This window comes from Pistacia vera, unplaced genomic scaffold (genome assembly GCF_008641045.1).
Source record: "Pistacia vera cultivar Batoury unplaced genomic scaffold, PisVer_v2 Contig1152, whole genome shotgun sequence".
NCBI classification, from domain to species: domain Eukaryota; kingdom Viridiplantae; phylum Streptophyta; class Magnoliopsida; order Sapindales; family Anacardiaceae; genus Pistacia; species Pistacia vera.
The window spans coordinates 1,056-16,821 of record NW_022195196.1 but is presented as its reverse complement, the minus strand read 5'-3'; the positions used below and the strand labels follow the sequence as shown (position 1 = coordinate 16,821).

The following is a 15,766-nucleotide window of genomic DNA, read 5'->3' as shown; positions in this document are numbered from 1 at the left end:
ATATAAGATTAGAAGGGTTCATCTCTCTCCTGCCGTATATTGCTCAGATAGCTTAGGAGCATTAAGAACTTCTTGTTCGCCTGGAAGTGCCTCAGAAATGTCGAGCTCATTTGAGGCCATGAGCTGACCGATCCTACTGGAAGTGACCTGAACCAGCGCTTGGCATGGGCGATAAGGGTTACTACCAAGCAACAACATTTTACCAAGTTAGAGACTTGGTGGAGTTCCATGAGGTCGTTAAACTCGTATAAATGATCATGCAGATCAGAATTTCTATCGAATGCTTGCATGTCAGGCATTCTGAATCTCGATGGGAGAGGGGCAACTAACACTACCAGAGAAAAAGGAGACACCTCTGCGACCTGCCCTTGCTCATTTTGCTGAGCCTTAAGTTGATCCAAAACTCGCTGTAGTTCCTCAATCTGAGGCAGCGGAGCGATCACTTTCTGCAACGTAGGTTTGACCCTCACGGTTTCGGTTGAGGAAAGATCACAAATTGGACTCTTCCTCACCTCGGTCGAAAGCTCCGGCCAATCTCAACACACGTTGGCTGGAGCTGTGTGATGGCATTAAGCGATTCGAGGAGTCTTCCCGACCTCCGCGGTGGTACGAACTGACCTGCGGACGATGGGAATCCCCTGCACGATGACAATCGAAGTCGTCATTCTGGTGATATTGGGAATCTCCCCACCCTGCACTTTTATGGGAGTGCCCATGCGACGTGGCATAGGATGTGCTGTGACATATCATCGAGTCACAATGCCACAAGTATTCTACCCTGTGCGCAATCAGTGTTCGCTAGTCCCTCAAAGCCATTGGGTCCGTTGTGTGCCACTTGCTTTCCCTTTCTCTGACGCGCTAAAGTGCAAGCAATATGGGCTTTCGTCCTTTTCCATGTTTTCACGCGACCTACAGGCATTTTTTGCGGTGGCACCACCTTATTGTACTCAGGTGGCACAACCTGATCCAATCGGTCTAGCCTTTGGCTGATCGTTTGAAGAGTATTATTGAACCTCTCCAGGTAACTCACGACAGCTAGGTCGAGCCGCGAGCTTGAAGGAATATCCCCCATGATATTCTGCTGGACTAACGGCATTTCGGGAGAAGTGTCCTCCTATACCTAAGGGATTTCTTCATTGCCATAATTGGTTTGCTCAGATTCGAAACCGCAAGCCATTTGCTGTTGTGGGACCGATTAGTCAGAGATTTTTCTGATGAAGAGTAGGTACTAAATCAGGCCCTCCTTCTAGCGCCAAACTGTTGATGCTTGATTTGACACCAACTACTCACACGTGTAAAATGCTAAAAAGACTTAGAAGTCACACGTGATATGAGGGGATTGAATTAAATAAAAGGTGAAGAGCAATATTTAAAGTGGTTCGGATGCTCAAAAGTGAATCTTACGTCCACTACTTTTGTATTAATAAGAGAGAGAGGTCAAGTCGCTTTCAGCGAGCTGAGTTACAGTTTAGAGAGAGAATACAAGAGAGAGAGAGAGCTATTTCAGCGCAAAAATAGCCAATCCCCCACAAATGAAAGGGAAGTATTCTATTTATAGTGGAAGAGTCTAAGGTAATGATTATAAAAGCTGCAAGTGGGTAGATGCCGTGCAAATCCTTCCTCTGCGTCCCATTGGTCTCTTGCCTGAGGGATTTCCTTGACTAAAGCAGGGCTTTGACACGTGGGTGATCTTCAGCCACTTGTTGGCCTGGCACTCACCTGCTGCATTGACAGGAGCCATACCACTTGTGCTAGGCGTGACGTGGCCGCACCTAGACGGCACAGAACTCTTCTGAGCTCTGACCATCCTTTACTGACGAGACTTCATGTCAGCTCTACTTTTTCAGGTATAACAAAAATTAAAACTCTTTATTTTTTATTTAACTAAATATTTCTGTAATCTTATTTATTTTTTATTTATCTAAATAATTTTGGAATCCTCCAACATGAATACCAAAACCTTCGGCTTAGGCATGGCAGGTGGAAGAAATGGGCGTTTAGCTAAGTTGGCATCTTTCTGCTATCATATTCCATGTTATTAATACATCTTGATTAAGAGCAGTGCTAGTCTTACAAAGACAAATACAATAGGGGCATACAAAGATAATTGCTACCCTTGATCTTAATGATTTCTCTCTCTCTCTCTTTCTCTTTTTCTGTTCTTTCTTTGTTTTTTTCTTCTTGCTGATGTCACTTTGTAACCCTCTTTGTATTGTCTTTGTAAGGGTAGCATTTTTCCTCTATTAAATACTTTGCTCCACCAATTCCATGTAAATAACTTCACGATGTTGGAAGTATTTGAGGCGACATAGTGATCTGTTACTTTAACAGGAGCAACGAAACATGAGGTATATGATCGGCGATCAAAAGGGTTAGCAAAAATTTCCATTACCTACATGTCAAAGACGAGAAAAGAGCAAAAAATATTTCTTACTTGGATTCATATTAATCTTACTACGAAAAATGAATGATCAATCCAACAGGCTTGACACCATATCATTTTTTATGTTCTTAGAAAGAGATTATATAATTCTCACAACCCAGATCATAGTTCAAGAAAATCAACTTCAGAATTGAAGAGGAAATATAGTGCCGCATGGCATTTACCGAGATTAAAAGTAAAAACTGCGGTGCCGACCATGTGAAACATCATACATTAAAAGTTCAGATCAACAAGCCCACAACAACAACAAGAAGACAACAGAACAGTACATACAAGTTGTTTAAGCAAAACAAACAACCAGGAGTAAAAACCTCCAGTTTACATTCTTCAAAATCATAGAGATCATCCGTAGAGATTAAGTTTCCAAGGTTCTCATGAGGGCATCCGCTTCAAATTTTGAAGGCTATTCTACATCTAGTGCCTCAACACAGATTAAGACTTCTTCTGAATAGGGAACAGGTTAGTAACTTTGGGAGAACAACAACACTTGTTACCACGCACGAATTTACATCACTTCTTTGACAGATTCCGCGAGAAAATCCGCTTACAATATGGGCTGGTTCGTAAGAAAGAGTGCGGCCGAGCAGCTTCAAGCAGTGCAGCATGAAGAAGGCCCTGAAGATAGAAATAAAGGAGTAAGGTTCTATCAAAAGTTTGAAACACATCAGAGAAGTTGCTAAAGGATGTACTTCTCCAAACCTTGGTAACTGTCAATGCAGACTGAATGACATAATTGGCATATGGATCTTGCAGCAACTGTTCAAAATGAGGCACAGACAGCAATTCATGGACAATTTGTGATCGACTCTCTCCAAAATGCTTGAGGCATTTTTCCACGACATGGCTGCTAAATTTCTGCTTTGATAGGTAAACATAATGGCCTTTGAACTGAGCAATTAAGTTGGCAGTGACAGAAGGGATCCTCAACTCTATAATATATTGAACAACATAATTTCTGTCGCAGAATGAATAGAAATCTTCTGAGTCAGAGAATCAGATAAAACCATGGTGCAGAACCAAAATAACTTTAAAAGCAACCACTTCCTGGACTAAAATACTGTCCAAGGTTAAGAGTGGTAAACAAAAAAATACAACGAAACAAGAAAATTAGCCTATGATATATAAGGGTAAACATTTATTTCGGGATTATGTATTTAAACTGATGTCTTAGTGTATGAACACTGTAAAACACAATAAATGCTTTATAGAAAGGCATTAAATGACCACTCCTCGTGTACCCAAATTCTAAGCAACCAAGGAGTTAAGCATATATCATTGCAAGACTTTGTGTAAATTTTAGATTGATGGATGGAGAAACCCAGCGATTTAAGGTTGACAAATGTGAGTTTTGAGTTGGCAGACAAGAATAATTTAGGGTGTATAACAAACTTATAAGCAATGACCAATGTCAATGAGAGGGCCAGCTATGAGAAGGGAAAATGAACAAGGAAAGAATGGCCAATGTTCTAAAACTTGGGTTCCTTTTGATCAAGGTTCGTGAAGTTGTGTTGAACTTAGTATCCACTTCAGGATTTTCAAATATGATACACACACATACCTTCAGAATTCTATGATCATGTGGTATCTACATTGCATAGCTCATGAACATGCTTACGAGAGCGGTTGTTAAAAACCCTTGATATTGGGAGATAAGAGGCAAACAGGACACTATAAGCATGAACAATAAAATATATAGAACACCATTGCCTATGTAATACTTAGCTGTGATGCAAGTTCTTCTTCCTTTCTTTAAAAAAAATAAAAAATAAAGAGAGAGAGAGAAACTGAAAGCTACTCTTGGAAGAGACTCACAATGTATATATATATAAAAAGAAAGTGAGCAACTCAGTTTCTTTTCAACAAATTTATGGATATTCAGGTAGCATATCATTATAAAAATGCAGATCGAGTAGCTTTCTTTTATAACCAAAGCAACATGCCAGATAAAAAGACCATTAATGAGATATTTCATGGAAATAAATATGTAATGGCTCAAAATTTAAGTAAAACGAAACAAACTTTAAATTGCTACAATGACAAATGACATATATTACTGATACCCAGCCAGGACAATGCATCCTTAAATATATGAAAAGAAGAATTTTTTTCAACGGCTTCTCGTTGAAATAGATGGATCTATATCTTAAAATATTGATGAATTTGTTAGCACGAGTTCTCCATAGGTTATAAAAATTACCTGTATAACGACATCAATATGGTAGCTTAATTTATATTTTATAAAGACAGCTTCTCCAATTAAGCTAGGCTTTAATTAACATTGAGGTGGATCAAACAAAACTGAGAAGGCCAAAATAAATTTATTCATCAAAGAACCAGTAATATCTGAAAATATAAATATAAACTTGGTTTATCATGTCCTATTACGAGTTTGACCTCAGAAAAACAAAAAGAATTCACACATTTAGGTCATACCCGAAGGGATCTTGAGCAAGGAGAAGTCCGTGATGGAAATTTCAGTGATTAACTTTCACGAAGTTCACCGATTGAATGAGCACATACATCGTTGCAACACACAGCAACCGCTGATGAGTAGCAATTTCAACACAAAACTTTGCAGCGAATCAAAAATAAACGCAGGAAAAACAATAAGATAAAAATTTAGAATACCTGTTGACAGTAGTATAGCAGGTCCAGCAAACTAACTATTCTCAATGAAAAACATACATCTAGTTAAAATCTTCACTGATTCAATGAGAAGCTTAGAAGCCATAATAAAAAAACATCAGACATTTGAAAAGAGAACATTCTAGTAATCAATACTTAAGTCAAAATACATAAACAGATAAATATAACTCTTAAATTGATTTTAAGTTCATCTTGCCATCACTGAGTCGGAGTTGTGACAAATATGACAAGGTTCAGATTGTATTTGTACAGATGAGCTAATCCAGCAATAGGAATTAGATCTATATCAATCCTCTTGGTGCTTCTATTGTTAACAGTTGTATGGACTTTCATTCTATATCTCCCTGCATCCCCACTGGCTACATAACACCCAACATGCTAGCTCCAAGAACAGTAGAGGCTGTGAAGGCATGTTGGCCCTGAATCCACGTGTATGTATGTACCAAGCAAAACAAATTATAAAATATGCATGCAGGTACATGAGCCAAATCAATGATTAGAATTGATACAATTCTCCATAAAAGCACCAACGTGCACACTGAAGAGGATTATGAATTGGCAGGATAAATCTACCAAACTAGGAGAATTGTTAATTTCTAGGTAAAGAAGTTGCTTGTTCCTGGTCAAACATGAAGCCAGATTTTTTGCTGGCCCCTTACATACCTGGGACTAATCACTGCTAACCAGTTTGCCTGTTAGTTAAACTATCTAGATAGTGTAACAAGGAAAAAGAAGTTTACCCAACTAATGCTCTGTTTCCTGTCTAACACTGTTATGCATGCATGAACCAAGGCAATGCATAAGATTCATACCACCACAAATTGATTTAGGAACATGTCCACCTTCCATGAAAATATGACATCAAAAGCTTAATGTACTGTGAAGATATGACTTACCAAGCCATGAAACACTATAAATTAGCTAATTTTACATTTGCAACTCATTTGTTAACAAGAATGAAAAACTACTGGATGAGAAAAGCTTCATTTCAAAAACAAAAAATAATAATAAGATCATATTGGTATTCAAGAATGAGAAAATAAAGCATGAGTACATTAGATCCTTAGAACCAAACTGAAATTTCACAATGGAAAGATATGGAAGGAAAAAAAACATACCTCATTATCTTCATTTCTAAGACAATGCAACCAGCGTTGTAACACATGATTCCATTCAGATCCTTATGAGATCAAGAAACCAGGTCTCAGTGCTGCTTTGACTACTGAAATCTGCTTCCTGTTTTGCGTTTCTATCAACTTCTGTACCACTCGTGTGCTGGAATAATAACAAAAATGTCATTCATTGACAAGAAAAATTTTCAAGAACAAATAACTCAAACAATAAACGACTAAATGAACAAGACAGTTACTAAGTCCTTTATAGAGGAGTTACCCATATGTGTTTAAGCAAATTCTGACAAGCTGTCCGGTTCGTTGGTGACCATGAGCACAATCTGTGTCCTTTGTTCTTCACTACACACATTTAACAACTTCTGCACAAGGTAATTGCCAACTGCTCCATCTAAGTTCAACAACATGATCATAATCTCATTAATATATTTTGCAATCTTTGTAAGTTCCCTCATCGAACACCTTTGTAAGAACCGACAACCATTTGATCCTTCGCCTTAAGTAATATAACCGCGAAACTCAGCCAAGGAACTAGAACTTGGTAACAAATGCAATGGGAAATAACTTATATTCTGATCATTTTCTGAAAGTCCTCCATTATGAGCACACCTTTCAAGTTTAGAGATTTTCTCTGGAGGGTTTCTGGTTGCAACCTCATTGAGGTTGTTCTTCTTGTGACCACTCAAAGAAACACGTCCGTTGACAACATGATTAAGACTTTTTCCTTGTATGATGAAACTATCTTCGACACCAAAACATCCACCACCCCTGCTTCATTCAAGGCACGTGAGAGACAGAAACCCTGTCGTTTGGCATCACACTAGTCCTTCTTTCAACATGAACGATTATACAACGAGTTTCCAAATCTAAACCCACTCGTGATACATCAAGGGAGTGGAAATCAATTGATTCATGGCAACATCTCTCCAATGGTATCCAATCGAAGTCGTTGCGAACCAACCAATGCATCATTAAGGTAAGGCCTAGTCCCGATAATACCCGTGATTGTAAACCCCCATTAGTCCAGCTCCTTCCCTGTTCCTTTCTCTGCTCAAATACCAATCTTATGCTATCTACCATAACATGGATCCGAACGCATATCAGTAGCTTGACTGTGAAAAAAATTACCATCCTTAACTCACACTCACCATATCTACCACCCAAACCAATCGACACAGACTTCATTTCATCATCAAACTCCTAGATACTACACCAGGACAGGTACCGAACCCTTGATAATCACCATGTTGAGACCATCAGATATGCCATATTTTTCAACATTATAAGGTACAGTACCACCCAAATAACCATGACCAAAACCAAAGCTAACCTCCTCTGGGTTCATCCATATCTGTTCATTATAATACTATGATCGTTTTGTTCCTTTCCAACGCTCATTCTATAGTAACTTTCACACAAACCCAGTTCATCAAAATCCAACCTGTCACGTACAAAATCTTCCTATAACGAAAGATCGTTTGATTGAGAATCCAACCACAGTCCACTAACATGATTATCTGTGACACTTGGTGCTTTAAACTTGTTAACATCCTCAATATCAAAGGGAAAACTCATTGTTGAAAATGGCGAAGAATTATCCTGAGCTAAACAAAACCCATTGGAAGAAAAACAAGAATTTGAAAGAGCAGAAGAGTGTTCTGTTGATAGCTGAGTCACTCTACTAAAAGGTGAACCAGAACCACTCACAAGAGGCGTGTGTTGGTGGCCAATATTGACATATGGAACTTGATGGTGATGAATCTCATTCAACATCTTTTCAAGCTCTTCATCTCTCTTCATTTTCTCTAAAACTCTCTTTTTCTCTATCTGATCACCTACTTTATACATCCTAAAAAAATGAAATTACTTTTTTAACAAATACATAAAATATAAAGATTGAAAAGACTTAATATTGAAGAAAAACAAACCCAAACCAGTATCAAAAACCCAAAACCCACATCAAATATTATCGATTTAAAGGGTCTAAAAAGTGAAAGACATTTGTTGCAGAGAAATGAAGAGACTCTTATGCTATGTATTTGAGTGTCATTTGATTTGGTTTGTGGGTTTTTTTTTCTTTTTTTGGTTTAAACTTTAAAGAAGAGTCGAAGAGCGTGAACGAAAGAAGGAAGAGAGAGATTGGGATTTTGTTTGAAATTCGATATTGACGGTTATATAAAAGTGAGTGTGTACGGTCTGTCACTGCTCACAGTTGCACCATGAAAATGAAGTCGAGGTGCCCGCGCTACTTTACGCAGAGAAAAAGCACAGAATGGAAGAGAGAGAGTGAGCAAGACAGAGAATCTGAGTAGGAGAAATTTGTTTATATATATATATATATTTATTTTTGATTTGTTAGTTATCAAAATCTCTAATGCTAAAACAGAATTCTAATTACTAACCTCTTCCACGCAAAATACTGCTTGATTTTCTCAACTTGACGTTGATCTCTTTTGACCTTCGATTGGGATTCTGTTATATTCTTGGCCAATCAAGATCATGAATCAACGGTAGAGATGAAATCATCTAAACATGTATTGTTAATTATTGATAAATCTTAAAACTATTTTCTTTCCCTTTTTGTTTCCTCACTTACGCGTTTATGTATACATCTATGAATATGAAAGGGCAAAAATGGTTTCTTGTCACTCAAGTAAACCATGAAGACTTCGTCGTCAACCCAAAATCGTCACTTTTGCCTGCATTATCTTAAGTTATAAAGTTCAACTTTATATGATTTATCATTCTTAACACATAAAAAAATGGTTTATTTTTGTCCACAAGCGACCCATTGATTGAAGTTGTCGACATTTAGTGCATTAGCCTTACGAATTTCTGATTTAAGTGTTGGAATTCCATGGTCAAAAAGTTGAGACGATTCCCCTTCTTTACAACTAGGATTTCATGAGACCATAATCCTTTTATACGATTGAGACTTAATATTCAACTACTACAACAAACTTAAGAACACAAGAACGTTATATGAAACTTCCGCACAATTCCCACTCAACCGCCTGAATTTCACCAGTTCTTCACGGCAACTGATTTGAAGCAACCAAGTAATTTCAATTGTTTCGACTTTCGAGATGATATCCCTTCTTGGTGGAAAAATCTTAAAGTGAAAATCAAATGAAATAACATGAATCTTAAAGTGAAAATAAAATGGTATAGCATACGTTTTAGTAATCTTAACTTACTGTTATTGCAGTAATATAAAAATTTTAGGTTTTAAAAATAAATATATATGGTTGATTATTAAAATATCAAATAAATTAAATAGTCATAAACTTCGTCATTTAAGCGATTTAAAATATATCATTTAATAGATAAACTTATATCTCTTAAGTGAATAATTATTTAATAAAGGGTTTCAAACTTTATAGTTATTTAATTAATTACAAACTTGAAATAATGTTTTAATTAATTTTCCTTGACACTATAGTCTTCCACTTATAACACTTTGAAAAAGATAACTGATGCACTGCACTCCTCGTTGCCTACCCAAATCACGAACCAACAACTGATCCACTATGATTCAGAGTAAGACATTTACATCATTCTTTAAGGCTATGCAAGTTTGGCGTAATTATGGTATGCTTAAGCTGGAAGTAACGTTTCAATATAATGAAAACCGTTTCAGAAACTTTAATATGAACACCGTTTGAATATCAAGAGCCAGTCCTTGATTTGAATGGGAATGGGTGTTGGATAAAGATGGGCACAAAAACAATTACTCAATAAATTAAAACAGTTTAATGATAATCAATGTAGTACTAAGAAATAAAATTAAACCTGGAGAAACGACCATAAATTTCACTAAAACAAGCACTGAAAAGCACAAGATTATGGACATACAAACCCAATTAGCAGACAGTCCATAGCTCTGGCAACATGTTAAAACCTAGAACAAGATTCCCAAAACCCGCAATGCAAGGTCGAATAATATAATCACACCACCACCACTGGGAATAACACAAAACCAGGCACAAAGTATAAAAAATAACCAAGTTAGACCTAACAAGTTAAACCAAGGCAATGCTGCTCTCGCCGCCTGGAGGCTTGCGTACTCCACCCAGATAGTCTCGCGACTCCGCCTTCCCATCGGCAAAGATGTCACTGCCACTCATCTCCCGCAGTTTTGCCACACTCAGTGACTTCTCAGCAGATGTTGGAGGAACATCACCCTTGAATATGTTGTTTCCAGAAAGCTCAGCAAATTTCTTGTCATATATCTTCTTTGCTGTCTTCATCCCAGATTCCTCACTAGACATTATATTGCTCTGACATCCGACACAAAATTAAATCCAGATTCAGACAAAGTCAGATATTTAAATTCAGTAAACATGAAGCACAAAACAAGTAGCAGACACATGCTGAAGAGAAAGATGAGAATTGCACAATATAAGTACATATTTATAAACTAAGATGAGAATCAAGGAACTAGAAAAAGCCATGTGCAGACACGTAATATTGAATCCAAAATCAACAAAACTGTACTTCCTGGTCCCAGCATTGTGCAATTAGTATGATAACTATGCTCATACACTAGTTCTTAGGCACTCAATACATGCATCCTAACCATCTTAAAAGAACACCAATATATAGAAACGTTGTTGGAATCTAACATAAGGCATAACTTTATGAAACCTTTTTTATATTAAATATAAAAAAGTAAAGCATTCGTTCGATTAATTATAATCTTGTAGCGGGCATGATTGCATATTCAACCTATCTCCCAATTAAAGCTTAAAAATCCATTGAGAGAGAGAAAAGAGGGAGGAGGGAAGGAATAAAGCAATTTTTTTCATGCATACAAATTAAAAACAACTCACTCACGTCAGAGGTATTGACAGATGACGGTACATTTTGTGCAGCAGTTTCTCCCAAGTTAAAATTTTCCTTCAACGCCAAGGAGCGCACAGCTGGCCGTGGTAAAATTTCTGGAGGGGGTGCAAAGATATCATGTCCACTAAGCTCCTTGCTCTTATATTCAGAAATCTGCTTTTGCAACTTTGCCTCTGCCTCGCTTTCCAGTGTCCCACTTAGCTCACGCTGCTTAGCCACCTCAGGTATAGTAGTAGGCTTCTTGGGAGAAACATTATCTTCCTCACCAAATGAGATATGACTGATTCCAGCAATCGCTTGCTGGCAATTCCAAACATCAGTATATCAAAATTGTCAGTTACTAGATAGTGTATCATGTTGTTCCAAATTTCCATTTATTTGGACAACAGAGGCATGTGACTTTCAAATCTGCAAGAAACCCTAGATACCTGATACATGCGTATTCCTGTTCTGTTATTTGGAGTTGGATTGGCACTATCAGATTCTAATGTATCATTTTCTCCACCGGCCGCGAAAATGCCACTGCCAGTCATCTCCTTCATTTTGTACCCTGAACAAGGTTTCCTGCAAAGTAGTACAAAGTCAATGGTTTTAGAAGTCTAACATAAAAAGAGCACAATTACATCAGTTTTTGAACATTCTATTCCATTGGCAAAATAGATTACTGCATCTCCCCTGTTTTATATGTTTTCTGCTATTAAATAGCCACACATTAGCAGACCCACACACGATAACAAGCATAATTGCTTGGAAAACAACTAACAGTGTTTTTAAATAATAAGGGTAGATGCTGAAAATTTGAGTTGTCTTATTTTAGAACTAAACACGATAGATTTATCAGATATTTATTTGATGTTTTACTATGCCATGTAGGTCATGGCCACATAAAAGATCATGTGGAACGATTGTAAAATGGTAGCCAGCATTGAACTTGGTCCGGTGGGAGGCCAAGCAACATCATTTGGAATTTGAAAACAGCTATCCAAATTCCTTGCATTCATTTACTCAGTTTCTAAAACACACATATTAATTGACATAATTTCTAAAATTTATATAGGCTCTATAGATATAGCCGTGGAAGCTAAACACAGGATCGCCTATGGTAGATCTAAATACAATGGATTAAACCAACGGGGTTTACTCGGCTATAAAAGATCCAAAACAACCAATTTAATTTTCTACTAGCAGGTAAGACAGCTAAATAAATTTAGTAAGGCTTTTCAATTACTATTGATAGCCAAAATAAGGAGAGTAATCGAATATATCAGGACAGATCAACCTGAAGAGAGGATGAAACATAGATTAACAGAATTGTACATACAAAGTATTTCACAGAAAACATTAATAAGTCAAATCGAAGTAAAAATATCTTGACCATTGCAGACACAACACACGAAACATTAATGAAATCCGTGAAGAGTAAAGACAAAAAGACAGACCAAAAAAAAAAAAAAGAAGAAGTTATTATTGTATAAACCAAACCGAAACCAACAAATTTCAGGACTATCTAAACACATTTAATGCCACCAAATAAAATTATTTTATCTTAAAAAAATAGAACCTTGTATTTTAAGGAGAAGCAGATCTCACCTTTTGTTTAAGCTCTCAGATTCCTCGTCCGTCACTTGACCCCCAAAAACCACCTTGCTAATCCCATCCGATGGCTAGCATTGCACGTGAACCAATCAGAACAAACAAGTAATCATACAAACGCCTAAATCACGACAAAACAAACAGAATTGCACGCACCTGGGCGCGAGTGGTTAGGCGCGTGGCGGTGGCGTTAGCAGGTGAATCAGCAGGAGGAGTTTCGGACCAAACGAGCAGATCTGCAGTGGATGTGTGTGGCTTCCTTACTGGAGTGGTTCTCTCCATTTTTACCAAGAACCAAAAAAAAAAAAAAAAAAATACCTATCCAAATTAGGAAGTGAGAGTTAGTAGCAAAATATAAATAGTGGTGAGAAAGCAGGTGTTCTTCTCCGGCAAGATTTGTGTAAAGCAGAGTGTTGTGGTTTTGGTTAAAATGAGCTGAGAAAGAAAGGAAATAAGATGGATGGATTTAAATGAAATGACGAAGATGTCCTCTTCTTCTGATCTGGAACTTTCTTTCTTTAAAGTTTGCTTTTGGGAGTGATGATGAGTGAGAAGGGAGCTAAGTTACTACTCTTGTTCTGTTTTTAAAGCAAAGAAAAAGGAAATTTGAAATGTGGATATATAACCGTCGACGTCCCACTCCCACTCACTCAATTTGAATCTTGTACCGCCCTCTCCCTTTGTTTTTATGCTACGCATGTGCACTCATTCAACTGCCACATGCCGGTCAGCTTAAAACAATTAACCGGGTTTTAATGTTTTAATTTTCCATTAACGCCACTGCGCTTTTAATCATTTGCCACGTGGATTACTTTGATCTTGTAATTATTCGCACAAAAAGGATCAATATAAGATTGGTAATTTTAACTTAAGCTGATTATGTATTATAACGAGAATAAAGGAGAATCTAAGATGATAAATAAAAAAGGTTTTTGAAGCTATGGTTGCTTGTGAACTTAAGTGAAACTCAATCTTCATAAGAGAAATCTCTCGTGATTTGAGGAAACGGGCGTCAAAATTGCCTCTTTTTTAGGCTTTGAATTATTGTTTATAACAAAAATAATAACTGATATTTTGAAAGAGATGCTCATCTATTTCATCCACCCATGTGATCATATCAAAGCAACCCAGATGGTGGACTTTGATGCCATTTTTCTCTAGAAACAACATCATTTTGTGGGGCATATGTCACGTGTGCTCAATATTACTACTACTATTTCCCTAACTCATTGGTTATTCGTGTGATTTGTGGTTAATCATATTTCATATATATATATATTCAATAATTGAAAGAAAATTAGAACTTCAGTCTCTTAAAATACCAGTAGAAAGCGTATTCTCTGAGTTGTTACTTTAATGTACATGAGAGTATGGGGTAGTCATTGTGAGGGGCATTTACGTCAGAGTATAAAATGTGGGGGTATTTGGCGTGACAATAAAGTGATCCGTTGGAGAAGATAATCTCCCAAGTTGCAGTTAGGCTAACATTACGGGGATTTCCACATTTTAAATTCTCGTCATTCCTAAATTACTAACATGCTCTCCAAGTTAAACACCCAATTACTGCTAATCACCTTTTATAATCCAATTTCTTACCCAAAATGGAAAGTGAGTAAGTTAGAGAGGCAATCTCAATCCCTGTGGCCCTCACAACATATATTCCCAATATTAAATTAGTCATTAGTTTGAGTTTATGGTAGTAAAGACTAAAGAATCTAAAGTGAAATATGATTTTATGTGCTTAGTTGTACCAAATTAGAATACTTGTTTTTTTTTTTTTTTAATAATCAGTGTGTCAGGGTCAGTTTGTGCACACCTCAATTAATCTTCTAGGCCAATTGAACACTTTATAAACTCAATATTTTGGGTAAGCTACAAATATGGTAGGTGACCCTAAAATAATTTGAACTCAGAGAATCAATTAAGAGAGCAAACATTTTTTACCACCAGACTACCTTTAGGGGGCGTTTGGTTGGAGGTAATCTAAGATAACTTGGATTATGTCATCTTATATTACTTGATTACTATGTTTAGTTGTCAAGTAATATAAGATTCCGGTAACCTTATTTTTGTTACAATTTTATCCTTTATTAATAAACATTTTAGACAATAATACCCCTGTTTTAAAATCAATTTACATTAATATACCATTTCAATTTTACCCTTGTTTAATTAAGTTTTTAGATAATAATGCTTTTATATTTAAAACAAATTACAGACCACCACCGCCATCCAGCCACCACCGCCAACAGTGGGCCAACCATATTAGACCGCCATTGGAGTCCCTAAAAATGACCGAGAGTCATTGGGAGGCTCCGGGAGGCTTTGATATGGCTATTTATGGCCATATTTATGGTCAAAAATGGCCAGATATATTCTGGCCTGATGTGGTTGTTTTCGGCCATTAATATGGCTAGAAACGACCATATTAGAGCCTTGCAGTCACAGTAAGCTACTCACGGTGACTTATGGCAGGGGGTGGGGATAGGGGTGATTTTGTCATAAATTAAAGTTTTATATAAGTGGGGGTGTTTTAGCTAAATCTGAATTGGGGGTTTCAGAAACTATTCAAAAATTAATAATAAAAATAATATTATATTAATATTTAAAAAAATGGCAATTTAGTAATTTAAATAACATATCTACCAATTTATCTCCCTATATATTAATACAGTAAAACCTCTTTATAGTAATACTCTATATAAAAATAAACTCTACATAGCCATAAAAAATTTTATTCCCAACTTGGGATAGTTATAAATAAGAATAAACTCTACATTATTATAAGTTATAATTTTTCTAATCCCGTCTTAAGGAAAATTGCCTCCACATAGTAATAATTATGTGTATATTATAAACAAATATATTATTTGTTACATTAATAGTTTAAGATGACATAAAATATTTCTCTAAAATTGTTTGGAAGAATGATTTATGCTTTTAAGTTATTATCACATCTTTTAACTTGCGGGTACATTACTCACTAACATCGACAATTTCTTATTGAAGCCAAAATATTTATTGCTTCTCAAGCATGTTTGGAGCTTATTGCCACAAAACTTTTTGTATTTCCGTACTATCATCCTCATGATTATTTCCTTTCTTTTCT

General features: G+C 36.4%; 2 protein-coding genes across 3 annotated transcripts; both read right to left on the bottom strand.

The window, feature by feature from the left end:
* Positions 1-2,548: 2,548 nt before the first annotated feature.
* On the bottom strand, positions 2,549-4,920 carry LOC116146952 (putative pumilio homolog 7, chloroplastic). Of its 2 annotated transcripts, none has more exons than XR_004130595.1 (3): positions 4,877-4,920; positions 3,143-3,398; positions 2,549-3,058 (listed from the first exon to the last, which is right to left on the bottom strand). XR_004130595.1 is itself a non-coding variant. In XM_031432385.1 (3 exons), the coding sequence occupies exons 1-3, from the start codon at positions 4,652-4,654 to the stop codon at positions 2,954-2,956; spliced, it is 375 nt and encodes a 124-aa protein (XP_031288245.1). In that variant the 5' UTR covers positions 4,655-4,685; the 3' UTR covers positions 2,549-2,953. The 2 variants fall into 2 exon arrangements, 1 of the variants encoding a protein (XP_031288245.1); XM_031432385.1 differs by lacking the exon at positions 4,877-4,920 and adding an exon at positions 4,641-4,685.
* Positions 4,921-9,975: 5,055 nt separating this feature from the next.
* LOC116146933 lies at positions 9,976-13,244 on the bottom strand. The gene is made up of 5 exons (XM_031432364.1): positions 12,814-13,244; positions 12,655-12,728; positions 11,493-11,628; positions 11,056-11,364; positions 9,976-10,499 (listed from the first exon to the last, which is right to left on the bottom strand). The coding sequence occupies exons 1-5, from the start codon at positions 12,937-12,939 to the stop codon at positions 10,242-10,244; spliced, it is 903 nt and encodes a 300-aa protein (XP_031288224.1). The 5' UTR covers positions 12,940-13,244; the 3' UTR covers positions 9,976-10,241.
* Between the last annotated feature and the right edge of the window lie 2,522 nt (positions 13,245-15,766).